Below are 21,726 nucleotides of genomic sequence, written 5' to 3'. Positions count from 1 at the left end.
AAAAATTAAGAATATTCACTTTCGGCAAGTTTCCTGTGGGTTAGTCCCGGAAAGCTACAATCATGCCAAATTTCAACTTTCCATATCAACCGGAAGTACCCCTTTATTTTATGTCAGTTCATGTAGTTTTGTACATAATTAGGATTGATTCAAAGCTGTAGTAAGCAAGCGAACATTGTATTTTCTACATTCTTTATTTTCAAATATTTATACCTCTGGATGTACTAATGTTTGAATTTGATAAAGTGCCATATTTGGTAGATCATTGTTCCTACTACTATAAATAAACCATTATTATTATTATTATTATTATTATTATTATTATTATTATTATTATTATTATTATTATTATTATTATTATTCAATTTTCTCAAAATATACGCTCACATTGTTGCAAAAACTAAAATTATTGTATGCAAACGTTATATTTTTTTTTGCATTTTGCTTAGAAAAGAATTTTTCCACAACAGGAAATATCTACTGTGGGAAATAACCAAAGATGAAACTTAAAATTTCTACAATGTTTTATCAGTTTGTGAGAGAAAGGTTTCGATATACCAATGAATAGAAAACGTGACATAACAAGAAAGTGATAGATTAAAATTAGGATATTGTTTAATAAACTTAACATAATTAAAGCAGACTTATTAACAAAACTTCTTGTATTCTATGAACAAACATGGTGCAATAATCCCACGGTTATCAATGAAACAAAATTAATATGTATAACCTACTTTTCTGTCACCTTTTGAACTCTGCATATATGATAGGGATACAATTTGATAACTAGAGTATATTAATGAAATGTAATTCTGTTTGTTAAATAGCTGTGTTAATACTGCAGACATTACGCGAGAAAATTGTTTATCTTTATTTCCGTCATCTTTTCGTTTTCCTTAAATTAAGAGTATCTATGTTTCGTAACTTTAAAATATCTGAGGGTCATTTCCTCCATTTGATTCCTTCTTGAGATCAAAACTTCAAAAGCTTCTACCAATGTCGTAGCTAGACTTCCATACACTGTGCACTACGTAAGAGTGGGAAATATTATGGAATAAAGGGTGGACTTCTACCTCATGTGCGAATGAAGGTCCCTGGTTCGATCCCGCCAATGAGAGTTTGTGGCGGACAACATAGTGTTCGTAGGTTTCTTGCAATTCTCCTATTTTTTTCACATTCTTGTTTTCCAGTTGTTTCACAATCATTTTCTTTCTTTAATCATCTGTCTCCTATAGTCTGAAGGATACAGTCGTGGGACACAAAACTAGAAATTTCGTTTCATTTTTCTTTTAGAACAATTGTGTCTCTCCGTCTGTCTATTGGTCGTCTATCAAAGCAATAATTATACGAGGAAGAATCAGAAACTAAGGTTACCAGAACGATATTTCTGGAGTTTCGTCTGTTTTAGAGGAATGAGGAATATGCGGTAATTGTAATACATGGAGTTGGCAACTGTGCAGAGTTTCAGGTACTCGCCAACAACTACGCTATTGTGCTGCCAAAATGTCTTGAGCCGTGGCAAAAATGCGAACTAAAGCTCACACCCTCACACACCCACGCGTTGAGCCAATAAGGGTTCAGCTGTTGCTAAGCGAGAGAAAGCGAGTGGAATTCCTTCAGCCGTTAGCAGCGCTTGCAATGGAAGACTAGGGATCAAGTCAATGTGGTATATTTATAGTTGTAGGTAAACACAAATAGCGGCTCGTTTGGAAAACAGGTCTCGCAAAGAAGTCCTCTCAGTTATTCGATTTCTCTGGGCGTAACATATAACTGCGGCTGAAATTCATCGGTACCTGGTAGATGTTTACAAAGAGATTGTAATGTATCATCAGCATGTCGCAGAACAGCGTCGGAAGTTTGCGGCTGGTAGAGAAAAGATCACCAATGAGGAACGCAGTGGCCGACCCAGCACAGCATCAACATATTTTAACAAAAAGCGCGTTGTAAATGCGTCCTGGTAAATGCTTGCCGTCACTGTGCCCCACTTCCTAGCGAAGTCATTCTATCTTATCCTCTTGGCTAACTTCACACTATGTTTAATATCAGTTATTGACTCAATAGTTATGTGTCATGAGTTATTGACTCAATAATTACTGTGTCATGAGTAATTGATTCATATTGAGTCAATAACTAATGTTACACCTATTGAGTCAACATCTGGTGTTGGTATTTAAAAAATTAATTCTTTTTTTGTTCGTTCTGGCAATGCTCTTCGGGCATTCTCAACTGGCTTAATTATGAGACATGAATTTCCTCCCCTCCCTCTTTCCTCTGTGTATAACGTTCGCGGTCTAAGTGTAACCAGACACATATGACATGCAAAGCCTTTGTGCTAAATATAACTTCATACAATGGCCTGTTTGTATGTGCCTAGAATATGGATTAACTATCTCGTTTCATACGGAATTTTCAGCCCTTGTACTAAGCATATCTTTGTGCAAGGACATACAGTTGGATTTTCCATAAATTTTAAGATATTAATTTGACAATGAAATTATCCTACGTTTAATGCAAAAACATCTCAGTCAGTGAGTAACGTTAGTATGGAAACTTCAAAACATTTACGAGTTACGTGCTACACAAACTTCTAAGCGAAAATATTTAGCTATGCGTAATCCTTATTATAGACACAAGATGTTTCAGTTTAATTCCCAATAGTTCACAGACAGACTAATAGTTGTCGCTAGCTGCGTTGGCTTCTACCTCATACCAACAGGTGTCACTAGAGTCCATACAACTTGCAGAACGAACTGAAAGCTTTGGGAGAACTAGTACTTACTGGAAAGTGAAAAAAAGGAATTTTCCACTTTTTTTTTTTTTTTTTTTTTACTTCCTGAGCTCAATCAAAAGCGATTTTACATAAAATGTTCTATTTTGAGGCTATTTGTTCAAATTTGCAGGACATTCAGAACTTTGCAACGTAAAATTAAAATACTTACCGTATGTTAGTAGTTAGCGTGCTTCGGTACAGGAAGTTTCCGAGTTCGAATTCGGTGTTCGGCTATCCTAATTAATATTTTTAAAGGTTTTTTTTTCTAAATTTCATCGAGCGAATGTTGGAATAGTACCTTTTTAAAAAGTTCCGACCCTTCTTGTTAGTTCCAATGTAAACTGACTCTGACGTTTATTGTCTTGAAGTTATTAAATGAACGAATAAAATGCAAGATGCAACTTCATCATTGATTGGCACAAGTTCACTGTGACGTCAGGGGGCACGGTGGCTCAGTGGAAGAGCACTTATCTCTGGTGTGTGGGGTTCGTGGTTCGATCCCGGCCAAGTAAGTTTGTGGTGGACAACATCGTGTCCGTGGATTTTCTCGGGGATACTTCCGTTTCCTCCCACTTACTTTCTCATTCCACCAATTCTTCCATCATCATTCACTTGCCTTAGTCATCGTCTTCCTTAGCCCAAAGAGCATAATCGTGGGACGTTGAACTCAAAGATTTTTATTTGATTTTTACTATGCTATAACCAATAACGGGTCTTGAGAAAAGGCATATCAGTTAAAAAGATAAAAATAAGGACAGAAAGCTTCAGAAAAGTGCATACGAAAATTAGTACATGAGAGAAGCTTTCCGATGAGACTTCGCTGAAAATCCGCCACTGGTTACAACCCAGAGTGTTTAATTTGTAGTTGATATGGTGAGAGGATAATTGCATTGCCCTGATTTCACTCCCTTCAAATGGTTTTAGGCAAAAATGTTAAGAGACCAAAGTTTTAGCTTTGCACGAGTTGGAGACGTCCAGCAATTTTCAAATTGTTAGGACAAATACATGCTGAAATATTCAAAACAACGTAAACGCCTAAAATCGAAAAAACGCAAAATGGCTGCCGCCATGGGATGTTGTAGAAAATAATTAATTGTGGTTTTGAAGTACCCGGATATAGGATAAATATTCATGAAAAAATTAGATTTTTTTGAAAAGGTCGAACGGAAATGTTTCTTTTTCTCGATCATTTTGCATGGATTGACCCGTGATTGACGGCGAACACTCATGGATGGGAAGCTTTGAAGGATTTCGAAAAAAGAATTGAAGAGTACTGAAAGATATGCAACTTATTGCCAATAATAATTTATAGTTTTCTCTTGGAGCAATTAATTCATTTATTTACGTACTGTATATAATAAAAAATTGTGGTGGACAAACACCGTGCTCGTGGGTTTTCTAAGGGTTCTCCCGTTTCCTCCCGCTTTCTTCATTCCGCCATTCCATTCATTTCTCACACCACCGTCTCTTGAGGCCTAACCGGCATTAACGTGGGACGTAAAACTTAAAAACTTCATTGTTTATATTGCTGTATCGACTTATGGGATGCTAGGGACAAATTCGATTTCAGAACTATTGAATTCGGTATGATAATGTGAAATAAAAAGAAAGCGTTGCGCACCTGTGGTTTCACTTACAACCGAGATTATAGAAAAGACCATGTAACTAGGCCGTCACTCTATGGAGAAACTCTTCATTGGGCTACACTTTTCCCTAATGTACTGGTTGGGGTAATAACCTTCAAAACCTTTACACCATTATACTTAATTTTAAGCTAGTAATTGCACACGTGTTCTTTCACTTCCCGTGTATATACAAAATTTAGGCACACTTGGCGTTAATATAACGAATATATTTGTAAATTATTCATTACAGCTTTGGAAGATTTAAGATTGCTAAGAAAACTCCAACTGACCAAAGTAGTATATATATTTTAAGATTATATATATGTGTGTTACATAGCCGAAACTGTAACACATATATATAATCTTAATATATATATATATATATATATATATATATATATACTACTTTGGTCAGTTGGAGTTTTATTAAGAAAGAATATATTGTTTTCATTTTTCAACACGAAGGCTAATATTTTTGTCATTATTTGTTAGTCTAATGTGAGAACAATTGTAAGAAAAAATATTACTATTCTTTAATTCTTATCCCGTAAACAATTAGCCACCGAAATTATCGGTCAAAGATTGACTCATATCCCTAAAAACAGCTTGCTGTTGGCCAAAGACCAACTCGCACCCATATAATATTAGATCACTTATTGTCAAAGACCAACTCAACCTAGATAAACGGTAGATGTCTCACAAGTAAACCTTACGTTTGGGTGAATCGAGTTGCTGACTGAGACACATATGAGAAAGTAGTACTAAATGTGGTCAGTATTTCAGTGAAGTTGTAGGTGCGAAGCTCCAGGGGTTTACGAGATACAACTACCAGAACATCACATGGAAGTACAGAATATTCTTCATACAGTTGGAGGTAAAAGCTCTGTAAGACGTCTTGTGACGACAAAGGGTGAATAACAAATATATGGGTATATATTAGGACTAGGGGGAAGTCATATAGTAAGGGTATACCTGACGGCGGCCATCTTGAAATCCGCCATTTTAAATTAAGGTTAAGTTTTTAAAATAGGAATAGGGTCACGTGATACATGATTTAAGGCGCAAATTTAATCAGAAGAACAATGATCACGTTAATTTTGAGTTACGCATAATTGGTAAAAAGTTACAGGGAAATTAAATATTGTTGCAGCATATGTATTAGTCCTTTACCCCACCTTGTAAATTTTGTTTTAATGATAATAATTAAATAAAAAGCAGGTGGATAAATATTAGGTCTATGGTAAGAGTTGCCTTGATGGCGGCCATGTTCAAATCCGCCATTTTGAAGCAGACAAAAGTTTTAAACAAAACGCTTAACAGTGATACCTTATTAATAGCAAATTTTACCATAACTCCAACGGTATAACCATTTTTGCTTTATCATTAACCAGCACAAAATTAAATGGATCGCTCCTTACGACTACTGCTTTGACGGAATTGTTAACGACAGATGTGTCATGTGTAACTCGATTGCCTTTGTCAGGTGTGCTCACTGTAAGCAGAGCATTTGTGCAAGTCATGCACTCTTTTCTGAACTACATATTGATTGTATTAATTGAGGACTTTTCTGGAAGAAAAACCCAAGTTCAATTATGACTCAATTCCCCTTTGGTCATTTTTCCTTAAATTAGCAACTTGTTTATGTGATAATAAATGATGGTTAATGATAAAGCAAAAATGGTTATACCGTTGGATTTATGGTAAAATTTGCTATTAATAAGGTATCACTGTTATGCGTTTTGTTTAAAACTTTTGTCTGCTTCAAAATGGCGGATTTGAACATGGCCGCCATCAAGACAACTCTTACCATAGACCTAATATTTATCCACCTGCTTTTTATTTAATTATTATCATTAAAACAAAATTTACAAGGTGGGGTAAAGGACTAATATGCTGCAACAATATTTAATTTTCCTGTAACTTTTTACCAATTGTGCGTAACTCAAAATTAACGTGATCGTTGTTCTTCTGATTAAATTTGGGCCTTAAATCATGTATCACATGACCCTATTCCTATTTTAAAAACTTAACCTTAATTCAAAATGGCGGATTTCAAGATGACCGCCGTCAGGTATACCCTTACTATATGACTTCCCCCTAGTCCTAATATATACCCATATATTTATTATTCACCTTTTGTCGTTACAAGACGTCTTACAGAGCTTTTACCTCCAACTGTATGAAGACTATTCTGTACTTCCATGTGATGTTCTGGTAGCTGTATCTCGTAAACCCCTGGAGCTTCGCACCTACAACTTCACTGAAATACTGATCATATTTAGTACTACTTTCTCATATGTGTCTCAGTCAGCAACTCGATTCACCCAAACGTAAGGTTTACTTGTCAGTCTGTGTGTCACTCTTGTGCTAATGCTAAACAGTCACGGTAATAGATGTCACAGCTTGCGGTATTGTTTGCCTGTATAGCGAAGTCCTATGAGGCTTCTGGTTAGCGAGAAAACACCAAAAACAGATAAATGTAGAAGAGATTCTAATTAAGTTCGATTATATCCTATAGTGTACAGTGGGCGGAGCACCTAGTATCCATAAAATCAGTTCACTGATTGCCGAAGGCCGACTCATGTTCGTAAAATTGCGTCACTCTCTGTCTAAGAGCGATCCGTATCCATAAAAGTGTTTCAATCTGTGTAGAAACCTGTCTACATCCATAAAATTGTCGCAGTCTTCGTCGAACAGTGACTCATATCCATAAAATTAGCCCAAGAACCGGCGCATGTCCATTGAATGCGCTCACTGTTGTGTTAATGTCGGCATATTTGTGATTGATTTTGAGTTAAGCGTCTGTTTGAGCGGCAAGGCTATATGAGACGTTAACCTACAACCTAACGTCAAATCAGAACCACATCGGCACGTTTGTGAGACAAACAATAAACATCACAATTTTCATTCAACTTCAGCAGTAATTTCGGGCTTAGTCGAAACTTTTGGAGTAGTAAAGTATGTGTAACGTGAGTCAAATATCATAAACTTAAATCAAGGCTAATAACACTATTTCGTTTCATATTTTTTGTCTTCTGTTTCAGTTGAAATATTTTCGAAAGTTGAAAAATCTCGCAAAATTGTAAGGTCTTCTGTCCATGCAGTGTTCAATTACAATTAATAGTAAACTGACATATAAGACTGATATTACAATAAACATCGTTATTGATAAATACATTTTAAATTGTTCTAATGTAATTAACGTTATATCTGTTTGTTATTTCAGTTTAAAACTCTTTTCTCTACAACAATGAAAGCGACTACGTTTGTGACTTAATAACTCTTGAACCACCAGACCGATCTGGACCAAATTTTCAACAGAGACAAGGTTTGGGCCTGGAATGTTTTTTTTATCATTTTACTTTGACGGTGCACCTTAGGGGTGGGGGAGTGGAAGATATATAAAAGTGATCGAAAATTACCTATATTAGTGTCAAATCCATAGTTTTAGGGTCGTTGAGATAAACAGTGGCACTTCTGAAGCCGTTTAAATTCAAATTCAGCCCCTAACTTGCGGGAAGGGATATATATATAGACTATACATAAATGATCGAAAATGGCCGATATTTAAGAGTGCCTCAGTAATAGGAAAAAGTGACTGACTAACATAATATACTTCTTCTTGTTCACCTCAACCATAGGTTAGTGAGCAAAATGGAAATTTCAAAACATTTCTCTCGCTTGGGAGAGCAGTTTTATACTTTGATAAGGCCTCTTCTTCGTAACTGCATCTAGATATTCTATCCTTGGTCTTCCTCTTTCTGGTTTTCCTTCTGCCTTTCCATCTATCAGCACAGTGATTCAATTAGAGTGTCGAATAAGATGACCAAAGTATGCTGTTTCTCCTATTATCTTCATGACAGTATTACTAATTTTACTTATTTGAACCTACCGAAGTAGCTAATTGACGTTAGTTATATATATGTGTTTATTCTATAGCATGTAGGTTTCGACAGAAGAGAGAAGCAAAAGGAATTTAATTATTTGATCCAAGATACTAGGTCTTATAAGATTGTGATGTTGCTCCCTCCGTCCGTCCGTTACTCCACACGATAACTTGAACGAAGAAAAATTTTCGCATTGTTTTATACAATAAATAGTTAGAGTGATTATTTGCATTCAATTCGTTAATGGAGTCAATCCGCTAACATCTTCACGGGTAACGGTGAATAATGCTGGCTAACTATATTCCATTTAAAATATAAATATTCCCTAGCTTCTATGCAACCTGCACAGTAACAAAGAAATGATGGTTGCCTATAACAAAAGGATATGTACTTTTGTATCTGCATTATCTCAGCCGAGTACGTTAATGGAGTCAATCCCTTAATATTTTCAGGGGTAACAGTGTCTTTAACGGTGGGTATCCTTTCACGGTGTGATCATCTTTATTGTATTCAGAAGAGTATATTCATGCTTAGTTGATTTGAATTTACGACTTTGTTAGCAGGTAGCCTCTACTGAACGGGACGTGTGGATCAAAGTAGGATCCCAACCTCTGTAATTGCAGTCACTGGGCATCCAACCCCAACCCTCTTTCACCAAAGACACTCATGATAGCTAGTAGACGAACGAGGAGGACTAGTTTTAGTGCATAGGGCACGGTTTGTAAACATATAAATAAATTAAAAATTAGCGCTTCTATGTCTACATGTTTTATTAAAACATTATATGGGGGTACGGCGGGTCAGTGGTAGAGCGTTCACCTCCGGGGTCCTTGACTCGATTCCAGCTCGCGCCAAGTGAACTTTGTGGTGGAGAAACACAGTGTTTGTGGGTTTTCTCGGGTTCTCCGTTTCCTGTCACTTTCTTCATTCCACCATTTCATTCGTTTCTCATTTTCACCGTCTCCTTTAGGTTAGCCGGCATAAACGTGGGACGTAAACCTTAAATATTTTCAGATTCGCATTCCACCAATTCTTCCATCGTCATAGTCTTCCTTAGCCTAAAAGTACATAACGTGGAACGTTAAACTGAAATAATTTGAAAACATTATCATTGTCATATCATCAGGGAGTAATCTACACCCCCCCAACGCCCCCCTAACACCCCTCCAATTTTTTTTACACACACCCCTCGATGGAAAAGGAATACTCCGCCAAATCCAATTGTGTCAATCAGTATCATATAGGTTATTTATTACATCAAGTTAAAAAAGTTGTAGCGTTTAGGAAGGAAGGCTATATTCTTATTTATTTATTTCACTTCAAAATACGAAGCGACCTCGTTCTCATGTACGGCTTCGAGAACCACATGACCTCATTGTTTCGGGCGGTTTCGATCGAAACAATTGACAAAACAGACCGCTGATGCCTACCCTCCTGGGTTCCGCGGTCGTTTCCGAGAAAAGAGATTGATGAACAGATGCAGATGACTGAAGTTGGCAACGTCTTGAGCGGCCATTCACCTACCTCCTCCTCAATAAGGAAAAATGTGACAATATAGTAAGAAGCCTATACCAGAATTAGTTGGTAAGTGCTACTCTGCAACAGGCTCGCAACCAGAGGAGGGCTAGCGAGGGCCTGGCCCTCCCTAAATTTTTCATGTCCCCTCCAGACCTCAATACAAAATGCACAATTTAGATATTTGTAAGAGAATTTTTAATGATTTGGCCGCTCCTAATATATTCATGGGCCCCCAAAGCTCTGTGGCTGGTTTCTAGCCTACTCTGCAAGTGGTGTACCAACGGTCGGACGTTAGAAAGATGTAGTCAAAACGTTTTTAGAAATGAAGAGATCGATCGAAGTAAAATTATATATATATTTTAGACTGAGTCTAGTTATACAGGAACGCATTTGGCGCTAGCTTAATTTTTTGTAAAGTATATTTTTATTCACGTAAATTCATTGAGCGGAACAGGGCTCATAGCGAGTCACTTTTTTAACTAAAATTTACTTTTCTTCAAGTTGGTCACTAAAAGTTACTTTTTTTTTAATTTGGCACTAAAAGTTACTTTTTTGAGAGGTAAAGTGACTTTTTCGTGTGATTTATGTTTTGCATTGGCAGTTTTCTAAGAAAAATATAAATGGAAAAAGGCAGAAATTTGTTACTCATTACTCCTCTGAAAGCTTCAGTACTTGCTGCCACATGTGAAACAGTCAGCTTTATTCTAACTTCAGCTTTTATTCTTTCTAAAGCAGAAGGACGGTTGGTGGATGCTTAAGCTCTCAAGGTGGGATTGAGAACCCTTCTGTGTCTATTCTTTCTTCTATCATAATAATCCTTTAGTTTTCTCTCGTAATAGTCAACGCTCCATTCAACGTTGTGCGTATGTGTTTGGTGGTTCATCATGTTCGTCTTGTGTTATTCTTCTTGTATATTCTTCTTAAGAGTAGGTGATGAATTTGAATATTTCACTTTTTGAGAACTCTTAATGCGAAGTTAAATATAATGTCTGGGATGAAGAAATTCGGAAATAGGCCAGAACTGGTTCCACTTACTCAGAAGCTTTTTACATCTGCTAAGTCTGCTTACCGTAACTACCAAGCTTACTCTGAAAACCTAAGAAAGGAGGAAGCTCAAAAAGAAGAAGTAAAGAAGAAGCAAAACAACAAACAAACAGAGAGGTGATGGAGAAATTGACAAAGGGAAAAAGGGGTATGATGAGATTTTGTCTCTTTTTCGTGTGCTTTTGGCCATTTTTCGTCACTTTTCAACTATTTATTAGAGACCAGACCACTATGAGCCGTGGGATTATTAAAATTAGGATATATTAAAGAAGACAAAACAGAAAGGTACAAAATATTTGTAAATTGAAAAACTGGATTTCTGGAAAACAACTAAATCAATGAATAATTTTTTAATGAAAGATATTCAGAGACAATAACGTAGCCAGGAAGGGACAGGAACGGATATTAAGAGATCAAATACTATTACAACAATTAACGTTAACAACAGAGTTAGAATATTAAAATAATGAAATTGGAACTATGTACAGTATTAATTACTAAACGAATGTGATTTCAGCATGGGACTAGGGAATTTTTTCCCAATTAATATTTAAAAAAAATCACCCACTAAAACTTGCTGGGGGTGAATAAATTGAAATAATAGCAGAATTTTGCAAAATAATTACAATAATTCGTACGTAATCAATTTACATGTAATTACTGGGTAAAATAATTGTGGTTAATTCCTAATACAGTGAAACCTCTCTTAACGGGCATCTCTCAATAGTGGACATCTTCATACGAGGACAAACTTTCTTATTCTTCCATTCCATAAATATATGTGGTGTGGTGTTATGAGAGAGAACCCTTCCTTTTAGGGACAACTCTCATTTACGGACAAATAATCGGTTCCACCGATGTCCGTTTTGAGAGGTTTCACTGTATTACTTAGTTTAATAATAATAATAAATGTTCAAATGTGTGAACTTACTTTATTGAACCTACCACTGCGAAGATCTGATATTATTATTATTATTATTATTATTATTAATAATAATAATAATAATAATAATAATAATAATAATAATAGAATTGCAATAGTTGCGTAACAAAATATACTGATTTCTTGTTTGAGTTTGTTTAAAATATATATCACTATTCTGAGAGCACACCCCTCCTTTTATGTTGAACACCGCCCCAAGTTAAAAATTCTGGCGTACTTACTGCATATCATTGTGTTATATCTACGTCGAAAATGCTAACTTGAATGCCGTAGTAATATTATCCTGGAATATGGTGCGAGAAATGCAAAAATTCATTTCTGAAATGTAAAAATTCATTCATCTTCAACAATCTTCTGATATTCAAATAATATCTAAACATTAAGAAATATGCTTGGACATTTGCGTTATTTATATTATGATCGATAGAAGTTATTAGGAGGCAAACACTCTTCTTTAGCGTCGAGGTTGTCTGAACCTACAGCTTAAGGCGGAATCCAAACTATGTGAACTCTCACTGGGAATCGAACCCAGAATTCTCACACGAAAGGCCACAATTGGCTATAAGGGAGACTCCGTAATGATCGATTTGGTCTCAAAACTCGAATAGTGTCCTACTCTATATTGAGCAAGGGTTTTAACTGACTCTGAAATTAAGTAAAAAAAAAAAAAAAAAAAAAACTGTGTTTGGTTCAATGTTGCACACGAGACGAGGCGAGATGAGAAACAAGGTTTTATCAACTCCTCTCGATTCCCGAAAGCTTTCCTCATAATTTTTTCCAATCGCATTTTGTAAACTCATGTACAAAATCTTTCTCTGTTTTTTTCTTAACCTCATCTAGAAGTTGTCAGAATCCTTTCGCACCACACTAAGAAAATCCGTTCTCCGGAAAGCGGTATATTGTACAAATATACGGAATCCTCTTGCTTACTACAGAAATCAGTACGAAGCATACGTTATCCATATGCTACATAGGCACTGACCTTAGATCTTGCCGTTGTAGGATGTCTGGTATCTAACAGTTTTCCGTATATCACATGCATATACTTATGAAAAAATGAAATGAAATGTTTGAGTATTACGTCCTACGATTATGCCGGTTAGGCTAAAGGAGACGATGATTATGAGAAATGAATGAAATGAAGAAAGAGGGAGGAAACGGGAGAGCCCAGAGAAAACCCACAAGCACGGTGCTTGTCCACAACAAAGTCTACACGGCGCGAGCTGGGATCGAACCAGGGACCCCAAGCACCGGAGGTGAACGCTCTACCACTGAGCCAGAGCGCCCCCTGCATATACTTATGTTACATTTGTCAGCTATATGTTATACGTCCATTTGTATGTGAGATCCTGACCGCCTATATTGTTTCATACGGAAAGTAACTATAGATGGAACACTTATATGGAAAGTATTATAAAACAAGCGTTTTCAGTTATACGGTTGCTGAACCTTAAGTCAAAAAACTATAAGATTTACAAATGTAACATACGATTTTACGTACGCCACATACAAATTTTTTCTCAGTGCATGGAAGGCCCACAAAGTGTGTGACACATTTATTATTGGAATATATTGTGCATTAACTTCGTATCTTTAAACGTTGATAAATGATTATTATTGTGTTTGTATAATCACTTTATACATTTATAGTTTTTATACTACGAATCGTGTAACAATAAAACAATGTTTACAGCTAAGGCTTGAGTGAACTAGTGATATCCACAAGACTCGAGAATTACCCCGTCTCATCTTCATTCTCATCTCGAAAACAAAACAATATTAATCTCTCTCGCCTCGTCTCGAATTTGAAAATGTATCTCTCATCTCGTAGGCTGCACTAGTAGAGCAGTCACAGAATTTTCGTGACGTGATACAAGACAGAGGCTCTTCTAACAGAAACAGATACACATCCAAAGACGGGACATCACCTTCGTGAAACTTTTTGAGATGTCTTATCTTCAATTTTTCTCCCGTACGCAACACTGATTTTTCATACTACGCATATTCATTGTAGGCCAAAAGTCGACTCGTATTTTCGTTCTTTTCCGCATTTCTTTCTTAGCTTAACGTTTTACGATTATGCTTCGAAGATTAGGGAGACCTTGATGATTACTCAGCCACCCACAAAAAATAGATCTGTGCACCGAACTCCACGTTATGGATTCGATGTATTTCGTCACACAGAGTGCAAATTTCAAAATCCCAGGAACATTGGCTGTGTCAATTTTGTTTTATGGGCGAAAACTGTGTGTCCTGCCTATCCAAAATCACTCAAGTTTATCGCCCATAGCAAAAAATTGACATGGTCGATTTTTCTGGGGTTTCGAAATTTCGATTCTGTGTAACAAAATAGATTGAATCCATATCTTAGAGTCCCGTGCACAGAACTTCCATTTTTGTGTGTGTGGGTGTGGCTGTGGAATTAACAATAGTGAAATAGAAAAAATTCAGTTTAACGTCCCACGATTATGGGCTAAGGGAGACGGATGATTAAGGCAAGTAAATGGTCATTGAATAATTGGTGGTATGACAAAGTGGGAGGAAACGGACGTACCCCGAGAAAACCAACGGACACGATGTTGTCCACCACAAATTTACTTGGCCCTGCGCACCAGGGACCCCACGCGCCCGAGTTATTCGCTCTACCACTGAGCCACCGTGTCCCCAATGAAGAAAATGGAAAGAAATGGGAGAACCCCGAGAAAACCCACGTACATGGTGTTCATCCACTATAAAGCTCACTTGGCGTGAGCTGGGATCAAACCAAGGCTACCACACACTAGAGATGAGCCCTCCACCACAGATCCACCAATGTCCCTATTTATGTCCTATGCCAGCATCGAAACCATATATTATCGTTCAAACTTGGATGTGAACTACCGCAGTACACTTGATGTTCCCTTATCAGGAATCGTGCACCAAAAACATATGAACTAACCACTAGACCAAGGATGATGGCTGTGTAAGCTAAAGGATAAAGAACGATAAATGGTGAAACACGACAATTAATAGACGGAAAAGAGATTTGAAAGAAACAGAAAAAACTTTGGGAAAACCTAAGAAGACGATACTGTCTGCCGCAAAGGTTATAGCTCTGGAATTAAACTCCAGATTGTGCACAAGGTCTATAACCCTGAACTGACCGTAAAACTTTTTCTAATTGTTATTACTAATAATTGAAATTTTAATATCAAATCGGTATTGTTTAAATAATAAAAATATCTTTGTGCTACCCTGTGATTTAGCAACGATACAACGGGAGAACACTTACTGGTCTTCTTTGTAGATTTATAACATACCCCGTAGTTACGAAAGTTAAAAAAATTGTTTGAGAATATCTTTCCGTGAAAGGAAACCTGGATTCGACAAGAACAGCACTTAAAATGAGGCATATTGTAGTCAGTGATTTATTTAACTTGTAGCAAAAGTGCCGGAAACAATAGTTTAATCAAAACTCGATTCTTCTTTGTTTGAAATGAAGTTTAACGTCCCACACTTACGCAATTTTAGGTTGAGGGAGACGGATGATTAAGGCAAGTGAATGATGATGGAAAAATTGCCGGAATGAAATTGTGGGAGAAAACAGGAGTACCCCGAGAAATCTCACGGACATGACATTGTCAACCATAAACTTGCTTAACCGGGGATCGAAGCACGGACGCCACACACCAGTGAGCAACCGTTCCGTTCCTCCTTGTTCTTTGCTTGTTTATGAGGTTGAAAAACAACTATTGTTTAATACATTAAAAATTGCTTTGAAAATAACTAAGCTGTTCTTTACAATAATCAAAGCCCACTATATTGATGAATACTATCGTAATATCATATATATATATATATATATATATATATATATATATATATATATATATATATATATATATATATATATGAATGCTCTCAATTGAAGACTTTTTAGAAGCAGAAGTTTTTGCATTTCTCAAAATATAAAGCGCATTTTAGATATTGAAAATAAGCTTTTCATACAAAATTAATGGATTTTTTGTTGGCAGCGAGGCTATATACGCTGAGAATTACAGTTTATGGTGTCTTTGAGTATGGGAATCGAACCCAGGATGTCGTGCACCAACACCACGTTCCTTAGCCACTTCACCAGCAATTAAGGTTTCTCATGTATGTCATGAGTGTACAGCTTAAGGTGTTCTCTAAATCAACTAACTTAATTTCCACCGAGAACAACACCCACACCTCCCACAGCAAAGGGAAGGTGCTAACCATTTAGAAAAGAACAGTGTCAATTACCCACTTTGCTGGGTTGATATAAAAAAATATAGTAATATTCCGTTAGTCAGTCACTTTTTACTATTACAAAGGGCACTAAAATCAATAGAAACAAACCAAATATAATGAAAAACCAGAAAATAATAAGTAATCTATACAAATAAAAATTAAATGTTACTATTGTGGGCTAAATTTGGATTTAAAAGGCATCGGAAGTGTCACTGCTCATCTCAGAGACCCCAAAACCTATGGATTCCACGCTAATATCGGTCATTTTAAAAATTACTTTTATATATCTTCTCCCTTCCCTATGTTGTACCGTCAAAGTGAAATAATAAAAACCATCCGAGGCCTAAAGCTCATCTATGTTGAAAATTTGGTCGAAATCGGTCGGATGGTTCAAGAGTTATTAAGTGACAAACCTAGTCATTTTCTTTTATATATATAGGTTGAGCTTTCACAAACTTGAAATATAATCCTAAGGCTAGTTGGTTGTCGAAAGGGAAGGAGTGAAACAATGATAAGTGAAAATGAGTTTAAGTACCCAAAATGTTAGAATGGTAGAAATCCCAAAACCACGTATCATTTTTATCGTCCACCACAAAGGCATATGCATGGGGTGGAACCTGCGACCCAACATACTTCAACAGATATCGTTGATTCATTATGTTTCCACTGGACATAAAGTTCAGAAATGTATATAAATGTTTAACACCGTACGTTTAAAAAAATATATGAATTGTTGATTTATCAACAGAGTAAAATTAATTCTGTTGCACGTTGTTTTGTGAGCTCACCTTGTTTGTTGCAATTCCTCTTGACGCAGAGCTCAACCACAAGAGCGCCAAGGTATACCACAGCATCCGCGTATCCATAGCAACGAAGCAACTGCAAGCGTGTTCGCTCTTGCATCTACTAAAGTGCACTGTCTAATCCTGACTGCTCTTTTGAAACAGAAACTTCACTCTCACACACAATCACATTTACATGAGTCTCTGTCTCTCTCACTCACTCACACACAGAAAGCGATGAGGAGAGATGTGCGGCGTAAATGACCTATGATACAATCTTCCTGCAGGACCAAAGTTATACGCGAAGTTATAGCCCAGGCAATTCCCCTATCATTCAGAACTTCAACTGAGCGATACGAAGTCCCCTCGATTCACGCGTTTGCAGTTTCGCGTCTGCATTTTAACCAGCCAAGGAACAAAGCCACGGTTTGTTTCCATTGATCCCAGCCCTGATTTCCACTTTTTAAGTCTTAAGAGCACTTTAATATGCTTTTTTTCTTCTTGAATCGAGAATTTTGGTTGATGAGCGCATCCAAAATGCACGAAAGTCACTTTCTATAAATGGAGTTTCTTTCTCTGAAGCGCTGTTCCGCAAAGATACAACAACAGATTGAATGCTGCAGTTAAGATATTCCTCATATTAACGACTTAATTGCCATAGAAGAATGAAATAGTCTGTTCTATTGGAAGTAGTATATTATAGTAACGTTAGCACCCTTTTCTAGCTTTATTATCGAAGGATGTTAATCACACTCGGAAATGCATCACAATTCTTGCAAATTAATCACAATTTCATAACGTTGCAAAATTTTTTAATTCTACAAATTACTTGTGCAAACTGTCCAGAGTGAGGCACATACCAATCAATAGGTCTCATTAAACTGAACAATAGGATATCGCTGATGCATAATTTTTCAGAAAATTGCAACAGTTTTTTTTTTTTTTTTTTTTTTTTTTTTGTAAACCTAAAAACTAATGGTGCAGAATAACAAGGTCACATTATTAAGATGAAATTGATACTGGAGTCTACTTTATCAAACTTTTAACTACGGCACTAACAGTGGTGTCTCTCAATCAAGAATTAAAGGATTAACTAAATTGTTATATGAGGGTCAATCAAGAAGTTCCCGGAATGTTGTAGTTCTGGCGCTTGTGATGCAATGACAATGAATCTTGGCAATGTAATTCCTAGGTTGGCTAATTCTGAATTAAACAAATGTGAACACGACTTAACAGGCAATGTACGAGTAGTGTATCTGAACGGAGGAGTGTGTGGTGAATCAGTTAGCGCAATTTTACAGATCGAGCAACGCGTACACATCAAACTCATGTGCAAATTGCGGAAAATTTGATTCAGAAAGTCTGATAGCCTTAAAAACAGTTTAGCAGCACCGAATGTTTGGATCTTCCCCAAAGCTAAAAATGGGCCTTTTCCGTTTTACCAACATAGAACAGATAAAAATTAACGCGATGGCTGAACTTCGGAACATACCAAAGGAGGCCTTTCGGCGGTGTGTCCGCCAATCGCAGGAACGGTGGAACAACTGTGGGTGTGTGCAGGCCCGTATCCAGGGGGGGATCTTGGGGGGGCAGATCCCCCTAAATTTTTGCTGGCTCCTCCTAAAATTTTCACGGTAGGCTTGCAAATGAACTATAATATGGTTGGATCGGGCCGCCCCCCTATATTTTTGAGCTGGCTACAGGCCTTGGTGGGTGTGTGTTCCGAAGGAACCGATTTTAAAGGCGATTAAGTAAATATGTAGCTATATTGCGGTAATAAAGAGCTACAACAGAATTCCTGGAACTTTCGACTGCTTATCGTATACACAGTGCGGTCCATAAGTTCTTGGAGTAGGATCATTGGAACAAAAAATAAGAAGACTGGTATTATTGTTTACTTTGTTTATTATAAAGGCTCCATTTGAAGAAATACACTGCTATTTTGAACTTTTTCGTGGCCTTGGAAAACTACTTTGTGGGAATCTTGTTCAGCTGCTCAGTCATAGCTTTTTGAATCTTTTTGATGGTATCGAGTTGCAATCTTACCGTCGGAAACAGACAACAATTGTACAGAGGCAGAACTAGAGAGTAAGGGTACTGTTGCAAGGTTACGGTGTTCTTTTGAGCCATAAACTGCGAAACAAATGTTGCGCATACTTTTCCTTTCCTCAAGCCTTCGCTAAAACCGAAGTCTGCGGTACATTGAGTGTTTCTGGTATTAACAGAGACATCACTTTTTGATCTTCTTTGGCCAATTTGCCGATGGTTGCAATGCTGTCATCGGTTCGGGTTGTTGTGGGCCGACCACTGCACTCTTCATCCTTCACTGACTCCCTAACCTCTCGAAACCGTTTGTGCTACTGAAAAACTGTTGCTCTGCTTATTTCTGCATCACCGAAGCTTTCTGAATCATTTTTAGCGTGTCTACTGCAGACATATCGGCTTTACAACAGAATTTAATTGCTACACGTTGTTCCTCTTTCTAATCCATTTCACACTTTGACACAGACTAACAACAGCGGTGTGAATCACACGTCCTGTCTTGTAAACTACCCCAACTACTTTAACACCAATTTTCACTCTTGTTAAGTAGGTACAGTACTAAGTAATTCAATCGTTGCCCAAAGAATAACGTTGGTAGGAAAGCGGTAAAAAGAAAAAAAACAGTCCGGGAACTTACGGACCACACTGTGTACAAGAACTACAACTGTAGGTACACTCATGCCCAAAATTATTGTCGCATGTCTATAAATATGTTGTTGTAAGAATATAATTTGATAAGGAATTCGTCCGGTATTTCTTATAATGTTAGTATGTGTATAATCGGCAAAGACATGTGTGTGGAAAATTTTATGTCGAAAGAGTAGTAAATAAGAACAATAAAACGAAAATAAAACTTTGTAGTCCATTTAGTAACATTTTGTTTTACTCATTCTAATTTTCGTAATTATAATTCTTTTCCTATGAAATTTACCACAAATAGACGTTTCCCGATTATACACATAGTATCAGTATTAAAAGTATCCTGAAAAATCATTATCATATTATATTCTTACAAGAAGACAGTTATAGATGTGCGACAATCATTTTGGACATGAATGTACATTTTGTTCCCTTGGCTTGAAGTGATAGACGTCTGATTTTTACTGATTTGATTTATCTCTAGACTGTCATTGATACTAGCTAGGAATGCAGTATGTTTGATCAGCTATAGCTCGAAGCCATGATTAACTCTATTTAGTTTTTGTATAACTGTCATGTTGAAAAGATGAGGCATACTATATCAGCAATAAATGGCGTGATTGAGGGCGAACACTCATGGATGGGAAGTTTTCAAGGATTTCGAAAAAAGAATTGAAGTGCTGAAAGGTATGTAACTTCTTGCCAATAATAATAAATAGTTTTTATTCTCCTGGAGCAATTAATTCATTTAGTTATGCACCGTATATAATAAAAATTTGTGGTGGACAAACACCGTGCTCGTGGGTTTCCTCGGGTTCTCCCGTTTCCTCCCACTTTCTTCATTCCACCATTTCATTCATTTCTCAAAATCACCGTCTACTTTAGCCTAACTGGCATAATCGTGGGACGTAAAACTTAAAGATTTCATTTCATTTTTGTATATAATAAAAAGTAACAGTATCACATGTACACTCCGTGAAGGAGTTTGTATAGCGTAATATTTTCCTAGTTGATGTTGAAACCGGAAGTGGTTGTAGATTTAGAGTGGAGATGAAATATATTGTTAGAGCGCTTAATTGACTGCAGAAAACAGCTCCTTGCTATCTATTACCGGTATTACTGTATAGCGGGAGATCTCGGTTGTTCAATGGTAGATCGTTCACTTCTGTTCGTCAGGTCTCTGGTTCGATCTCTACTCGCGCCAAATAAGCTTTCTGGTGGACAAACACAGTGTGCATGTATTTTCTAGGGGTTCTCCCGTTTCCTCCCACTTTACTCATTCCACTATTTTATTCATTTCTCATCATCACCGTATCCTTTAGCCTAGCCAGCATAACCGAGGGACGTAAAACTAAAAGATTTCATTTCATTTCATTTTACTTTATAACGATCAACGTTAAACCAAAAGTGGTTGATTTCAACCACTTCCGGTTTGAATAGAGATTTTAGAGAGATGGTACCCATTCTTAGAATGCTAAATTAATTTAAAAAAAAAAAACGCGTGTCGGTATCTCTTTTCGTTTTTGTTCTATGCACATCTTTTTTTCGCTCACTAGCGTTATCCAAATAAGAGTTAGTGAATATTTTGTAGTAAGGAAAGCTACATACTGTTTAATTATAGGCAACCAACATTTCATAGGAACTTTGCAGGTTGCATAGAAGCTAGGGAATGTTATAGATATTTAACAGAATATTGTTAGCTACATAGACCTATCCTTTTATTATAAGCAACCAACATGTCTTTGCTACTGCACAGAAACCAGGAAATGTTTATATTTTAAAGGAGATATGGATAGCCACCGATAGAATCACCGTTACCAGTGAAAATATTAAAAATTCGCTTTCGTTCTGAGATATCGTGTGGAGCAACGGAAGGACGGAAAGAGTATTAACATTACAATCTTATATGGTTAACTAGCGTGATTCTAATAAATCTTTACACGTACGTATTGGAAATCCATTCATCTTGAATACTTAATTCAGAGTTATAAAGGCTTGCATGTTGTCCTAAATACTTCATAAGGATGTCGTTAATTTTACTATTTAATAATATACTTGCGCCGTGCCAAGAAAGCTGTTGATGTCTAGAGAAACAAAATTAGAACAAATGCGTATCAGTTCCAAATGACACAGAAACTAGCCGATCTTAACTTACAACAACTCTGAAAAAAATTGCCAAATGATTAAAAAACATGTAAATATTGATGGAGATTTCGAGAATGGG

At 36.6% G+C, this 21,726-nt stretch overlaps 1 protein-coding gene across 1 annotated transcript in view; it reads right to left on the bottom strand.

Moving 5' to 3' along the window:
- LOC145673721 (uncharacterized) overlaps positions 1-17,142 on the bottom strand; it is a 78,088-nt gene extending 60,946 nt beyond the window's left edge. Inside the window, exon 1 of the mRNA XM_081743433.1 lies at positions 16,827-17,142. Within this exon, the coding sequence (XP_081599559.1) occupies positions 16,827-16,904 (78 nt within the window). The 5' untranslated portion in view covers positions 16,905-17,142. The remainder of the gene's footprint in view (positions 1-16,826) is intronic.
- Positions 17,143-21,726: the final 4,584 nt, after the last annotated feature.

The sequence above is a fragment of the Thermobia domestica genome, chromosome 17, assembly GCF_964235325.1.
Source record: "Thermobia domestica chromosome 17, izTheDome1.hap1.1, whole genome shotgun sequence".
Classification (NCBI taxonomy): domain Eukaryota; kingdom Metazoa; phylum Arthropoda; class Insecta; order Zygentoma; family Lepismatidae; genus Thermobia; species Thermobia domestica.
The sequence above is the reverse complement of the archived record's forward strand: the minus strand, read 5'-3'. Positions and strand labels throughout refer to the sequence as shown.